General features: G+C 43.1%; 1 protein-coding gene across 1 annotated transcript; it reads right to left on the bottom strand.

Annotated features, from left to right (window-relative positions):
• On the bottom strand, window positions 1-12376 carry ATP5PO (ATP synthase peripheral stalk subunit OSCP). The gene is given in 7 exon segments (NM_001195583.1): window positions 1-183; window positions 477-563; window positions 3877-3989; window positions 5654-5783; window positions 9191-9301; window positions 11055-11105; window positions 12312-12376. Coding segments are annotated over 7 exon segments (642 nt in total). The 5' UTR covers window positions 12348-12376; the 3' UTR covers window positions 1-69.
• Window positions 12377-15542: the final 3166 nt, after the last annotated feature.

The following is a 15542-nucleotide window of genomic DNA, read 5'->3' as shown; positions in this document are numbered from 1 at the left end:
ACCTGTTCTGGAAGCTTTTTATTGTTGCTCCAAGTTTAAGAATTTTCACTGATGGCAGAAAACCAACACTTAGACAGCCTCCCGCATAGCCCTGCCCAGCTTCTGAATCTTGGTCTTGACAGACATGTCAACATACTTCTCTCCAATGCGCACAATCATTCCACCCATGATTGACGGATCAGTCTACAAAAGAAAATCGACGGCAAGTGTGAAAACGCACTCATCAAATGGGACATACACAAGTGTTCTGAAAGGCTCAATGTGCTACACAAATGTGAGAGGCTATAATTACACCTAGAAAAAGGCAAAAGTAAAACTGCACAGTCAGATCATCATTTACATTTAAAATAAAGACAAACTTTTAACTACAGAAAAATTAGTATAGTGTTAGATCTAATATTTCACTAGTACTTTCTGTAGCCATTTTAAGTTTAAAAGAACCTGAGGAAACATACCATAAATAATTTAAAACCCACCTTAGCCTCCAATTTCAATACTTGGCCTTGACTCAGGAAGCTCTTGAGGACAGTTTTTAATTCAGAGAGTGTGGCTTCTTCTAAAGGCTGAAAGGCAAAACCACCCTTTCAATTTAGATAAAGCAAAACAGAAACTTCCAGAGTTAAAAGACTCCAGGCCCACATCACCAAGACAGGCCTTGTGAGCACCTCCCTTAGCCACCTGGGCCCATCATGGAGCTGCTCTGCAGCGTTCACTCCTTGTTCGCGCTGGAGGTTCAGGGAGCACAGGAAGGCCCTGCCTCACAGCATCACCTGGGCAGCTCCCACTCGGTCATTCATGGACTGCCTATAAATGCCACTTCCTCCCTGCCTCTGCTCTGTGTGCTAGCAGTACAACCTGGAATTAACAAGGAAAGGCCCTCAAGTTTCTAATGCCTGAAGACACAGCCCCACCAATGCAGGAGGACGCAGGCCCCTCCTGGGGCAGCCCTGGGGTCACAACATGCACCTATCATGTCCTTGGGTGAAAAGTTGCCATTTTAACCTGGTTTTACATCTTCATGTTTCCCTAGCTCTGCTGGCTGTTCATCTCCCCGCATCCACAGCTACCTGGAACTCTGGCAGGCCACTCCACTCTCTGAACCCCAGTGAGAGAACCTGGAGCAGCTGGCTTTTTCTGAAGTCAGCTCAGCTCCATAATCTACTTTAGAGCAAGCACCTCAAATATGCAGACTGCACTCTCCTCTCGGCCCCAACTCTTAATCCTGGTTAGTTATAATGTTAAAGTGTTAAGTGTTATAATGGTGAAAATGAAAAAGGCTATTAAAGCAAAGGCCTTTTTTTTGAGACCGAGTCTCGCTCTGTCACCCAGGCTGGAGTACAGTGGCGAGATCTCACCTCACTGCAGCCTCCGCCTCCCAGGTTCAAGCAATTCTCCTGCCTCAGCTTCCCAAGTAGCTGGAATTATAGGCGCGTGCCACCACACCCGGCTAATTTTTGTATTTTGAGTAGAGACGGGGTTTTACCATGTTGGTCAGGCTGGTCTCGAACTCCTGGCCTCAAGTGATCCACCCGCTTCAGTCTCCCAAAATGCTGGGGTTACAAGCGTGAGCCACCACACCCTGCTGCAAAGGCCTTTTTTCACTTGTCATAAATCGTACCTCCCTAGCCCCTCCTCCAAGAGCCTAAAAAAATTTAGCAAAAAAATTTGTCTTTGTAAAGATCTGACAATATCCTTTTTTGGGGGTAGGGGGTGGTGCTGTTGGCCACAGTCTATTCTTATTCAAAACATTATTTACTGAGACTAAAAGGTTACAGAATTCTGAAATATACATACCCTCCACTGAGACGTGTACAAACTGCCAGGTGCCTGTCTATGCCAGACATTTCATACCTACTATCTCCCTTCATGTGGGCAGCCCTGCAAGGCCAGTGGTTATTATTCCCATTTTACATATGAGGGAACTGAGGATCAGAGTGGTTAAGAAACTCACCTAAGGTCACATCAGCAAGTGAAGACTAGTCCCAATATTTAAAACCAGTCTGTGTATTTCTAAAGCCTGTGCTCTTAGTCATTCATCAAGATAATGTTTTTCAAACAGTACAGACTCACGGACCCAGTAGTATCAACATCAAAAGCATTAGTAACAGTTGGTTCTAAAATCTTTTGCCAAAGTAAGTATCCTTTAAAAGAAAATCATGTCCTTGTGGTTGGGCACGGTGGCTCACACCTGTGGCCCCAGGACTTTGGGAGGCCAAGGCGGGTGGCTTGCCTGAGGTCAGGAGTTCAAGACCAGCCTGGTCAACATGGTGAAACCCCGTCTCTACTAAAAATACAAAGAGTTAGCCGGGTGTGGTAGCGGGTGTCATAATCCCAGCTACTTGGGAGGCTGAGGCAGGAGAATTGCTTGAACCTGGGAGGCAGAGGTTGCAGTGAGCTGAGATTGTGCCACTGCACTCCAGCCCGGGTGACAGAGTGAGACTCAGTCTCAAAAAAAAGAAAGAAAAAGAAAGGAAGAAAAGAAAAGAAAAGAAAATCATGTCCTTGTATTCACTGAAGAATGCCCTGCACCAGTGCTTCATGATGGGTGACTGGGGGGCAGATGAATCTCTAATCTGCGCCACACTGTTAGGGATAACCGGTGCAGCCACAGAGGGCTCCCTGCCTATGTCTGGGCTGTAATGATTTGCAACCAGGCACATGTTTTGTGGGCACCAACTACTGAACTACAAATGTGCAAATAAGTATGATGTGCTGGGATGCCTCTCCTTGAATCTGTGCTAACTAGAAGGTCAGACTGTCCTTTAAACACTTACAACTATTAATCTGGATGAGGTCAGGTGCTACAAATTCCACGTAAATCTACCACACTCTCCTGTTTTCCTGTAGAGTGAGCTACATTACATTTGACTGAGTTACATAGGGAAGAAAATATGTATTTAAGACAATAACAAAATTAATTCTATGGAGGCAATGAAGTGTAGTAAAAGGAATATGGATTTCCAAGAGGCCTTGAGGCCTGTGTTCAAATTCTAGTCCCACCTCCTATGACTTTGGGCAAGTGACTGCATTTCCCTGCATTCGGCTTCCTCATCTGTAAAATGAGGATAATTATACTTCTATCTCACATGAATCTTTTGATACTGAATAAAATAATAAAGTACTCAGCATATAGTAGGGTTCAATAAATGGTAGCTAATTATAGCCCACTCTATATAAGATACAAAGGCCCACCCATTCTACTCCTTCCCATTCACCACCACAAAAGATGAAAGGTTTGCAACTCTAGTTTCAGGCCAGGTGTGGTAGCTTACACCTTTATTCCCAGCACTTTAGGAGGCCGAGGCAGGTGAGTCACTTGAGCCCAGAAGTTCAAGACAAGCCTGGAGAACACGGTAAAACCCCCACCTCTACAAAAAATACAAAAAAATTAGCTGGGTGTGGTGGGGGTGCACTGTAGTCCCAGCTACCCAGGAGGATGAGGCAGGAGGATCACCTGAGCCCAGAAGGTTGAGGCTGCAGAAGTGTGATCACGTCACTGCACTCCAGCCTGGGTGACAAAGTGAGACTGTCTCAAAAAAAACTCTAGAACTCTAGTTTCAGTAAACTACTTCAAGCGGCATTTATAATATAATTCAAACATATAATGGAGTCTAAACCACTCTTTTCTAACACAGTTTGATGTACTTTACATTTAACCCAGGCCTTATGAATAAATCACTGGTTACAGAAGCACTAATAAGATACATGCTGGCTTTTCCAAAGCAAAGGGTCACAGAAGCTGATATAAAAATGAAACAAACATCCCAGGTGACAAGTGACCTTTCCCCATTTCTTGATTTTACCGTTTTTTCCTTCTTCCTGCAAAAGGTGGCGCATGTAATATCAAGGCAAACACAGCAGCAACCCATTACTTACAGATGCAGTGGTCACCGTGCAAGGCACCTCTCCGCGATGGACACTCATCATGGTAGAAAAGGCAGAAACGACTCCCTGGGCATTGCTTAAGCGACCATTTTCCGCAAGCAAATCTGGCAGAGTGAAGGTGTCTCAGTAACACGAAACTCACTTGAACAAGTTATTCATGAAGCCGTATACTCAACCCAAAAAACAAACTTAGATGTGTGGCCTTAAAACACCATATTCAGGGGTGCATGCCTATAATCCCAACTACTGGAGGCTGAGGCGCAAAGATTGCTTGAGGCCATGGGTTCAAGACCAGCCAACATAGCGAGATCCCAACTCTACAAAAAAATGTTAGGGCTTGGTGGTGCATGTCTAGAGTCCCAGCTATTCAGGAGGATGAGGCAGGAAGATTGCTTGAGCCTAGGAGTTTAAGGCTGCAGTGTGCTATGATTGTCCTACTGCACCCCAGCCTGGGTGACAGAGTAAGATCTTATCTCTTAAAATCACAATATATTCAATGTCCTTTAAGAATATGAATGGAGGCTTAGTGCAGTGGCTCACGCCTATAATCCTAGCACTTTGGGAGGCCGAGGTGGGCAGACAGCTTGCGTCCAGGATTTTGAGACCAGCCTGGGTAACATGGTGAAACCCCGTCTCTACCAAAAAAAAAAAAACAAAAAACAAAAAAACACCTCAAAAGTTAGCTGGGCATGGTGGGGCATGCTTGTAGTTCCAGCTACTCAGGAGGCTGAGGAAGAAGGATCACTTAAGCTCAGGTGGCAGAGGTTGCAGTGAGCCGAGACTGTGCCACTGCACTCCAGCTTTGGTGACAGAAAGAGACACCCAGTCTCAACAAAAAAGAATGAAGATACCACTTGTTATTTAAAATGCATATTCGATTTTGTTTTTTTAAATAGACTGTACTGACAAGGATTTAAATTAGTAGGTATGGGGGGTTCTCACCCATACAGGTCTGCAACAGACCTCTTGTACTCAGCTTGCAATCTGATTTTCATATTTACGTTACAGATTATACGTTTGGCTACAAATTCAAAGATGATACCGTAAACACACTTTCTTTGCAATTTTTATTTTGAGCTGGCTATGACGATCTGAAAAGCAATCCAGGCTGCATGGTGGCTCACGCCTGTAATCCCAACACTTTGGGAAGCCAAGGTAGGCAGATGGCTTGAGCCCAGGAGTTCAAGACCAGGCTGGGCAACATGGAGAAACCCCATCTCTACAAAAAATACAAAAAATTAGCTGGGTGTGGTGGCATGCACCTGTATTCCCAGCTACTAGGGAGGCTGAGGTGGGAGGAGCACCTGAGTCTGGGAGGTTGAGGGTGCAGTGAGCTGAGATCGTGCCACTGTACTCCAGCCTGAGTGACAGAGTAAGACTCTGTCTCAATGAAGAAAAAAAAGAAAAAAGAGAGAAAAGCAGTCCAAATGTACCCAAGAATGCAAATGTCTCCAAGGATCAAGATATACCCACAGGCCACAAACCATTTTCTTGGTAGGTATCATATTGGCTGCCTCCACAGTTGAAACTACTGACTATGCAATTAGACACGCTTAGGTCCTAGCATCCTTTAGACAGTGCTCCTCACACTTTAATATGCAAACAATTCACTTAGGGAGCTGCTTAAGATGCACTCTGATTCAGCAGGTGAGGCCTGAGATTCTTCACTGCCAACAGGCTCCCAGGTGATGCTGATGCCCATGGTCCATGGACCACATTTCCAGTCACGGTTTTAAGACACCTCAAATGAAAAAGTTCTAATACTCACTGATCAGGTTGGTGGTGAGGGGAGAGAACCTCTCTTTTGCTGTGATGTCATTTAGGCTTTTCACTTTAATAGAACGCTTCACATAGGGATTCAAAACAGAAGCAGCCACTTTGGGTTCCTTCAGGATTTGCTGAAAGTATAAAAAAAAATTTCTTAAATTTTTTAGAGCACAAATGAAGGATGTGCCATGCACACACTTTCTTCTTTTTTGGAGACAAAGTCTTGCTCTGTCGCCTAGGCTGGAGTGCAGTGGCACAATCTTGGCTCACGCAACCTCTGCATCCTGGGTTCAAGCGATTCTCCTGCCTCAGCCTCCCAGATAGCTGGGATTACAGGTGTGTGCCACCATGTCTGACTAATTTTTGTATTTTTAGTAGAAAAGGGGTTTCGCCATGTTGGCCAGGCTGGTCTTAAACTCCTGACCTCAAGTGATCCACCCACCTCGGCCTCCCAAAGTGCTACAATTACAGGCATGAGCCACTGTGCCTGGCCATACACACACTTTCTTATGAATTAAGTATTTTATGAATTAAATTAGCACTGCCAAAGAACTTATGACAAAAATATTATAATCAAACAATTTTCTGACTGCCTTTCAGAATACACTGCACTGCACCAGGATTTTATATAGGATAGAATGATGTTCCTCAAAAAAATTTAAAAATACTGTATGAAATTTCTTAAATTTATTTTTGCTTTTCAAGAAAGATTATAAAACACTAAGCAGCCAAACTTCACTTGACTGCATATTTTAATGTATTTAAGAGTATTAGTCTGGCTTTTCTAGCAGTGCTATTTCTAAAGTGCAGACCTCAAAACTGTGCTCTGACTGCAGAGGCCTCCTCACTGCTCCCTTGGAGGGGTCCTGCCTCTTACAGTGTCCAGGGAACCCAGCAGATTCTGCGAGACCTCTGGTGCTGCCAGAGCAGCCAGACCCAAAGAGTCTTGGAGACAGAGTGGACAAAAAACGGGAGCACAACCATCATGGGAAACGACCTTCTTCTCATTTTGTTATATCACAAATATCTGCATTCAGTGACCAAGTGCAGCTTCCAGCATGTTGCTCCAGAGTTCCAACAAACCAACAATGGCAGCTTCCAGTCAAGCACCTTCAGTTAACACACCTCTCTATGCCTTTCAATTACTCTCCTAGCACCTCCTCCCAGGCTCCTGGCCAGAATCCTGTCTCTGATCCAGGATACTGGTCAGATACTATCATCCAATGCTAACATTTCCACTTGAGTGACCCCACAGAAATGACATTTTTCCATAAAAAATGCAGGCATACACAGATTGAAAGCATTCTGGAATTTGGGTTACCTAGTTTTTCATGTTTATCTGTGTCTCCTGCATCATCCAGAGGACAGTGAGTATGATGCTTGCATTATCCTTCCCTCTTAATGCCAAAACTCTGCTAATATTCAGAGTGTCTTCAGATAATTGCCTCCCTTTTTCTCCATGTCTTGACTGACTTCCAGGCTTTAGACAAACTCCATTCTAATGCCCACAATCCAAGTCATTCTCTCCATTGTAAACACGATTGTTTCTGTTTAAAATGGGCATAACTGACAAGTAGCAGACAATAACCATCACCTCCAAAAACGCCTGTGTGAGACCCCGTCTGTTCCTGCATGCCCTTCCTCCAAATGTCTCCAACAACAGGGCTGGGTTCCTGGGCTCTGTGAGAATCATTAAGAGTTTATCACACCAGCTAAGACCTTAAGCATTATCTGCAGAGGTAAATGGATCAAGGAAGGAATATGGAGCTAAAATTATTCTGCCTGTTAAGACGGAAGTTCCAACAGAAGCTCAAGTGAAAAATGAATAAAACATAAACAGTACAGAACAGTAATACTTATAGACTATACACACGATGATTAATATAGAACATAAGAATTATTATTCTATACAACTGGCCTATGAACTGTTTTTCCTAAACAATAAAAACTTACAGACATATGAATTAAGGAATGAAGAATCTTTTTTTTGTTTTTGAGACAGAGTCTTGTTCTGTTACCCAGGCTGGAGTACAATGGCATGATCTCGGCTCACTGCAAGCTCCGCCTCCCGGGTTCACGCCATTCTCCTGCCTCAGCCTCCCCAGCAGCTGGGACTACAGGCGCATGCCGCCATGCCGGGCTTTTTTGTATTTTTAGTAGAGATGGGGTTTCACCATGTTAGCCAGGATGGTCTCGATCTCCTGACCTCATGATCTACCCGTCTCGGCCTCCCAAAGTGTTGGGATTACAGGTGTAAGCCACTGCGCCCGGCCAAGGAATGAAGAATCTTAAAATCAAGAAAGAACAAAACTTCCTCCGAAGAGGCTATATACCAGACTGCGTCTCCTTCACCTTTTTTAATGCAGACCTTACTGCCAGTGGTAGCAGCCAGAAAATCAAAGAAAGAAGCAACAGAATGTGTAGAAACTTGTTAACTAGAAAATTCAGTGAAAATGAAAGCAGACATTCTCCTATTGAGTTACAATGTAGGCTTCTGTTAATACGGTTTATTTATTCTGCTTTTCATGTTTAAAAAAAAGTTACAAACATCCTGCAGCAGCCTCACAGTCTTTGCCTGTCAGTCCTCTATTACCCCTGGGAAGCCCATACCCCTTTACTAACTCTGCTGCCCAGCGTGCCCCAGCCTGTCATTCTTCTGTCACATTTTGGGAACAAAATAACAATGAAAAGGTCTACATGGTTACTTCTGGGGTTCTGACAATTGCAAAGCATCTCTACCAAATGAAAACAACCTGTAAGACATGTCTGAGCCTCCTCTGATTCTACAAGCATAGAATATGGCAATTAAAACCCGAGGCAAAGGTTTTATGAAAACAAATTCTCCGTAAAACCCAATCACAATATATTCTAAAGACCTAGCCCAGAAGCATATAATCTTTTTTTTTTTTTTTTTTTTTTTTTTTTTGAGATAGTCTTGCACCATCACCCGGGCTGGAGTGCAATGGTGCGATCTCAGCTCACTGCAGCCTCGGCCTCCCAGGTTCAAGCAATTCTCCCGCCTCAGCCTCCAGAGTAGCTGGGATTACAGGTGTTCACCACCATGCCCCGCCAATTTTTTGTAGTTTTTAGTAGAGATGGGGTTTCACTATGTTGGCCAGGCTGGTCTCAAACTCATGAACTCCTGATCCACCTGCCTCGGCCTCCCAAAGTACTGGGATTATAGGTGTGAGCACCGTGCCCAGTTATAAGTATAGATTTTTAAAGGTAGCTTTTAAATTCTCCACTGAAATAGCAATTTTCCTAAATTATCATCTATTTTAATTTTACATTTCTATCTTTTCTTAGCCCCAAATCTTGGTTCCTAATATTAATATCCTTATATGTATCTGTTTGTTCTTTTTATATGTTTTATAATAACAAAAACCCAACATTATCACTAAAAACGTGTTTACAGAAAATGGCTTTTTCCCAGTTCTTTTTCTTGGAGGATACACCTCATTAGGAATGCAGTCAACCAACCAAAGGAAAAAATATACAAACAGGAACTTAATATATAATGAATAGGAAAGCTACTTACTGCTACTCTCAACAACTCCTTTTCTACTTGCTCCAACTTATTCTGTTTTGATGCAGCAGAATAAAGAGCCGTGGCATAGCGACCTTCAATACCGTATACCTGAACAGGAGGCTTTAAAGAAAAGGTGAAATAGGAGAGGAAGCAAAAAGGAAAATCAGTTAATAGTATACTGTCAAGAGCAGAATTTAAAATTTATATTTTAAAAAATATATCGTTTTAACACAAAACAGTTTAAATGTGTCACCCAAGAGCTGCCCTAAATGGCAATTTGCAAGTAAATTAGGGATGTTTCCTTGGTCAGGTCACTCAAATCTTTAAGCCTCCAATTCCTCATCTGTAAAATGAGGGGCTTAGTAAGCAGGGTCTAAAGTCCCTTCCAGGTTTACCTACCTTTATCAATTACTTGTACTTTAATTTTGAGATGAGCTTATGTTTCCTTTAAACTCAGTAACTATTTAGTTTCAAGTATGGGACGTTGTGAACACTGATAGACAGTTTCGAGTATGTTAGAGCTAGGAAAACAGGTGTTTATGAAACACACAAATATACTTTTATACATTTCATACTGACACTATACATTTTCCCTTACATAGCCTCCCTATCGATGTTCAATTTAACAGAGCCCTTTGGCAGTTCACAAAAAACCTAATGCTTGAATTATTTTTCACAGTAAACTACAGACTTTTCTTCTACCATCAGTGTGTAACTACACGTTCTTAGTGGTGCTGTATGGCTGTAGTGGGAAAGCTCAAGCCTGGATGAGAAAGATTTAGTTCCAGTCCAGCTCTAGGACTAAGCTGAGTAACCTCAGGTACATTTTCCCAGGGCTTCAGCTTCCCCTTTTGTAAAACGGGAAGACCAGTTACTCCTGAACACTGTTATGAGGTTTTTAAGCTCTCACATGAAGGACAAAATGATTTTGATCATTTGACTTGAGATTTGGGGCTGGTAATGAGGACAGGACATGATAATTATTTTCCTAAATCCCACCTGATGTGGGTTCATTAAGGACATAGGCTGGTATTATGATCTTTCCTTTACGAAATTTTTCCAAGGGGAGGACTGGCTCACTGTTGATTTGGTGGGGAAAAGTGTGGGTAGGATAGTTGACCCAGCACATCTTAGAAAAGTTCCTGCTTCCTGACAGTTGATTCAATTCTCGATCACAAAGGAACTTTCTTTAATCAAATAAAGAATTTCAAAATAACCTACAGAAATGGAGTCAGACTTCATGTTCCAACAGGGTTGTTACCAGCTGTTAGTCATGTATCATTTCTGGGGGCCTTCTGGGGAACTTCATTTATTATGTGTCACTGATAGTCCTCTTTATCCGGGGTCAACTGGACTACTTCCGGTTTGAAAAGAAAGGGACGGGCAACTCTCTGAAATAGTGAGCCTTCTTTCTCTCCTAGTAGAGAGAAAGAGTGTGAAGAGTATGAATATTCCTAACCAGAATGGAACATAGAGAATTGCAACAGAATTGCATTAGAAACCAAGGTACCTTGATTTTAATATCAACTCCTGTAATAATTTCCTGTGATAACTTGGGCATGTCATTTTGTTAAACCTGTTTCTTTCATTAAAAAATAAGTAAATGTTAGCTTCCCTATTTTAGAGGGTTAATGGAAAAACAAATGATCGAAAAAAAAGTTTTCATATTTAAAGATTATGCATGGGCCTGTCACAAAGCAAGTATTCAACACCATTCCTTTCCACACCCTACGCACACATCACATTTTGGGAACCACAAGTCGTGCAGAAAGGTTTAGATAGTAACTACACAAAAATCCACGTCCTAACTGTACTGCTGTTTGACTAACACTTTCACGTGCTTATCATTACAGAAGAATATAAATTAACATACCCTCACAAGCTTGGCAAACGGTCTGACCACAGAGGTACTGAAACATCGCACCTTGAAGCAATAAAGGAAAATAGATCAAACAAGATTACTCGAAGGATTTCTGCACGTAACTCAGTAACAACATCAACAACAAATTTTTAATGACCTTGAAAGCATTAGTTTTGTCTCTTTGTATCTTCACATGTTACATGAGGATGAGCTACTTATTATTACTAAGGAGTAAACTTACCCAACGAGGATTATCCCAAGTTGCTTGGGATATCACCTTCTCACTAACCTCCTAGCTCGCTAGGAATGGACCGAGGCTAGCACACCCGTATGACAGAGAAAACACTAACTTCCAAGGAGTGCACGTTTCAAAAATATTTAACCAAAATTCTGGCGTTCCTATTACCACACCCTTGAGCAGATCATTTGCAACAGATGTACCCTTCTCGGAATCCAAATGCTATCTGAAAATAAAGATGAATTTTTTGAGTACTGCCGCAGAGTTTGATCTGACAAGAGGCCCTACCTCTGCGAGACAGTCTTACAGTTTAAAAATCACCTGCAAGCGCACAGGTCACAGATCACAGGTCACCTTCAAATACTTCCAGCTATGGAATGTGTTTTATCCAACCTGCTTGTGAGGATTAAGACTTTGTAATGCTTATGTAAAAATTACCTAAGATGCCAGGAAGGGGTCATGATATGTAAAGCACCATGGTGATATTCAGTACAAAGAGCATACAATTTTTTCAAACTCCATCTTCTGGGTGATTCTGTGGGTTCAAATCTCAATTCTACCACTTACTGGCTGAGCAGTCAAAGACTCATTTAAACTTTTCGGCCTCATTTCATTTATAAAACTGTGAAATGTGTTTTACAAATATTCCTTAGCATTACTAGTAAGTGATCTCTGACAGGTTTTACCACAATGGCAAAGGAAGCTGATTTGGAGGCTAGGCCATGCCCCTTCCCCGGAATTCAGCAAACGGCAGACCCCCTCTCCTGCGCCCCTCAGGCTAGCAGCTTCTTGGGGCTGTGCTCGGAGGATGCCAAGGTCACGGCACGCACAGCCCCGCGCCTTCCGCCCCGTAGGCATCCCGGGGGACAAACGCTGGGTCGTCCTGAGTCGCTCCCACTCGCCGGGTCCCATAACCTTGGAAGACTGCCAGACTTCCCCAACCGAAGCATCGCACCCTGGTGCTCGGGGTTTGGTACCGGTCACCCCAGCAGGGATCCTACCACTGGCTCTCAGGATCATGTTTCTCTCACCTGCCGGGAGAGACCGGACACTCCTGGGGCGGCCATCTTCTCCCGGGCGGCTGTAGGTCAAACCCGAGTGGGAAGAGAGAGGCGCGCAAGAGCGCACGCGCACGTTAGCGTAACCGCTAGGTTCTCTGGGAAGTGTAGGCGTAGGGCGTCAGGCCGCAGGCGCAAAGACCTCCCTCCGGCTGGGAGTTGTAGTTCTTAGCAGTGGTAAGGGCTGGACCCTTGCGGTGGAGCCAGAGGGCTTTAACTGCACGTGAAAATGAAATCATTGTTACTGGCCAAGCGGCCCTCACTGTAGAATGGATTTGCTGTTCCCAGTTTTAAAATTTACATTTAGATAAATATAGTGGTATTTGTTCCATTTCACAGTTATTACCAGTGTCACTGGATTCTTGACTCTTCCTTCCCAGCATGCTAAAGCCTGAATCAATGGCTTTTTTTCACGTTGCACACAAAGACAAAACCAAACCAAAACAAAAAGCCCCCAGGAGCCTTGCAGCTCCAGGAGCGGACACCACGTCCCTCTTACCTGGGCCATGACTACCCATTGTTAAATAAAAAATTATTCAATGATGCTTGTTAAAGCATGGTAAGGAAGACTTTATTCAGGACCATAGCGATGGGTATAGGACCAGTGCAACCGGGTCTGGGAGTGGGCGGAGAGATTGGGCTCAGCTCCGAAAGCAGCACGGACAAATGGGAATTTATGGCCAAGGAGCAGTGTGGGGGTCAGTGGATAGAAAATTACTAAGAGGAAACTGGGGTAAGGGGGATTCTGGCTAAAATGACCTAGAGGAATCTTGTAGAAGACAGGTCAGGGTGATCAGACATCACCTGGGGGATGGTGAAGGATGGGGACCCTGATCAAATATCAAAGATGATCGGTTATCGAAGATTGGGGCTTCTGGCTAAACTGACTTAGCAGTTTGGCTAAAACTGGATTTTACAAGGAGGTGTATAGATAGGCCTCAGAGAAGGTTCAGAAGCCTCACTGAAGTTTGGCCAAGCAAAAGCAAAGAATCTCTGTGGCCCTCCATTCCCCTCCCCTCTCACCCATCTCACCTGAGTATAGAACTGAGCTGTTGGTGTGTGAGGGCAGGTGGGATTCTGATACCTAGATTCTTGATTATGGCTAGGGCAGAGTGGCTAGCCGAGCATCAGGCCTAAAGTAGGAGAACGTGGGTTTGAACAAATTTGATATTGAAACTGAGAACTGGATACTAGCCTTGGATATAGTTTCTCTTCATCCATAAAAACAACCTATCTTCAACCCATTCTCTCTAAATAGAACTCAGTCGAATTTTCTCGTCTGTTGGAGAAGAGACTGGCTGGCAGAGCAAGGGTCAGTATTCCTGTTTATAATAGTGGGGGTTCTGTAATCAACTTAAAAGAAAAGTACTCTGCTCAGATGTATTATAGAAACACGTTAATTCATTATTTTTCACTTTTAGAGAGTAGTTTTCTCATTATTACAATTTTTTTTTTTTTTTTTTTTTTTGAGACAGGGTCTCACTTTGTCACCCAGGCTGTAGTGCAGTGGCATGATCTCAACTCACTACAACCTCTGCCTCCTGGGTTCAAGTGGTTCTCCTGCCTCAGCCTCCCGAGTAGCTGGGACTGCAGGTGTACACAACCACATCTGGCTAATTTTTCTCTTTTTAGTAGAGATGGGGTTTTGCCATGTTGGCCAGGCTGGTCTCGAACTCCTGACCTCAAGTGATCCGCCTGCCTTGGCTTCCCAAAGTGCTGGGATTAGAGGTGTGAGCCACCACACCCAACTCCCTAAAAACTTTTTAAAATGTAGAGAAAGATAAAGATGTAATTGTCCTCTTTTCTTCCACTCAGAGGCAATTGTTGTAAGTATTTTGGTGTCTTGTTTCTCAACATTTGTTTAGGCTGTGGCCTGAACTACCCTGGCCTGAATCCCAATCAGTTCCTTGGCCCAGTTATATAACTTCTCTGTGCTTCAGTTTTCTTATCTATAAACTGGGTATTATAATAGTATCTGCCTATAGGTCATTAGGAGAAATAAAAAAGTATATATGTAAAGTGCTTAGAACAATTGCCTGACAGAGTAGTACTCATTAATTTGGTCTTTTTTTTTTTTTTGAGACAATGCCTTGCTCTGTCACCGAGGCTGGAGTGCAGTTGTGTGATCACGACTCACTGCAACCTTGACCTCCTAGGCTCAAGCAATCCTTCCACATTAGCCTCCCCAGTAGTTGGGCCTACAGACACATGCTACCAAGCCTGGCTAATAAAATTTTTTTTTTTTTTTAGAGATGAGGGTCTCACTATGTTGCCCAGGCTTGTCTCTAACTCCTGGGCTCAAGCAGTCTTCCCACCTCAGCTTCTCAAGTAGCTGGGATTACAAGTGCATGCCACCACACCTGGTTATGTTAGTTCTTTATTTTGTTTGCTTTTGTTATACATACAGATTAACAATCTTTATACAACTTGGTATTTTGCCTTTTTCTTTAATGCAAGAAAGAAAAGGATGCAAAATTACATATGAGTTATGCATTCATGCTTATAATATAAGCCTATTTCCAAATTATAAAAGTTTCTAAGTATCATTTTAATGGCTGCAGGTAGTCCATCCAGTGAATATTCTGCAACTTGATTATTCTATGATTTTTGAACATAATTCAAATGGTTTCCTTTTTTTTTTTTTTTTTTTTGCCATTTTAAACAATACCGAATCTCCTAAGCATATTTAGACATAAATTTCTTTTCTTTCTTTCTTTCTTTTTTTTTTTTTTTGAGATGGACTTTCGCTCTTGTTGCCCAGGCTGGAGTGCAATGGTGTGATCTCAGCTCACTGCAAACTCTGCCTCCTGGGTTCAAGCAATTCTCCTGCCTCAGCCTCCCAAGTAGCTGGGATTACAGGCGTGTGCCACCACACCCGGCTAATTTTTTTGTATTTTTAGTACAGACGGGGTTTCACCATATTGGCCAGGTTGGTCTCGAACTCCTGACCTCAGGTGATCCACCCGCCTTGGCCTCCCGAAGTGCTGGGATTACAGGCATGAGCCACCGCGCTCAGCCTTCTTTTTTTTTTTTTCTTTGAGAGATGGTGTCAGCTATGTTGCTCTGGAATACAGTGGCTCTTCACAGGCATGATTCCCACTAATGATCGGCAGGGGAGTTTTATTTTATTTTTATTTTCATTTATTGATTTATTTATTTTTTGAGACGGAGTCTCATTCTGTCTCCCCCGCTGGAGTGCAGTGG

This window comes from Macaca mulatta, chromosome 3 (assembly GCF_049350105.2).
Source record: "Macaca mulatta isolate MMU2019108-1 chromosome 3, T2T-MMU8v2.0, whole genome shotgun sequence".
NCBI classification, from domain to species: Eukaryota; Metazoa; Chordata; class Mammalia; order Primates; family Cercopithecidae; genus Macaca; species Macaca mulatta.
Note: the sequence above shows the minus strand (reverse complement) of the source record. Positions and strands in the feature narration are given on the sequence as shown.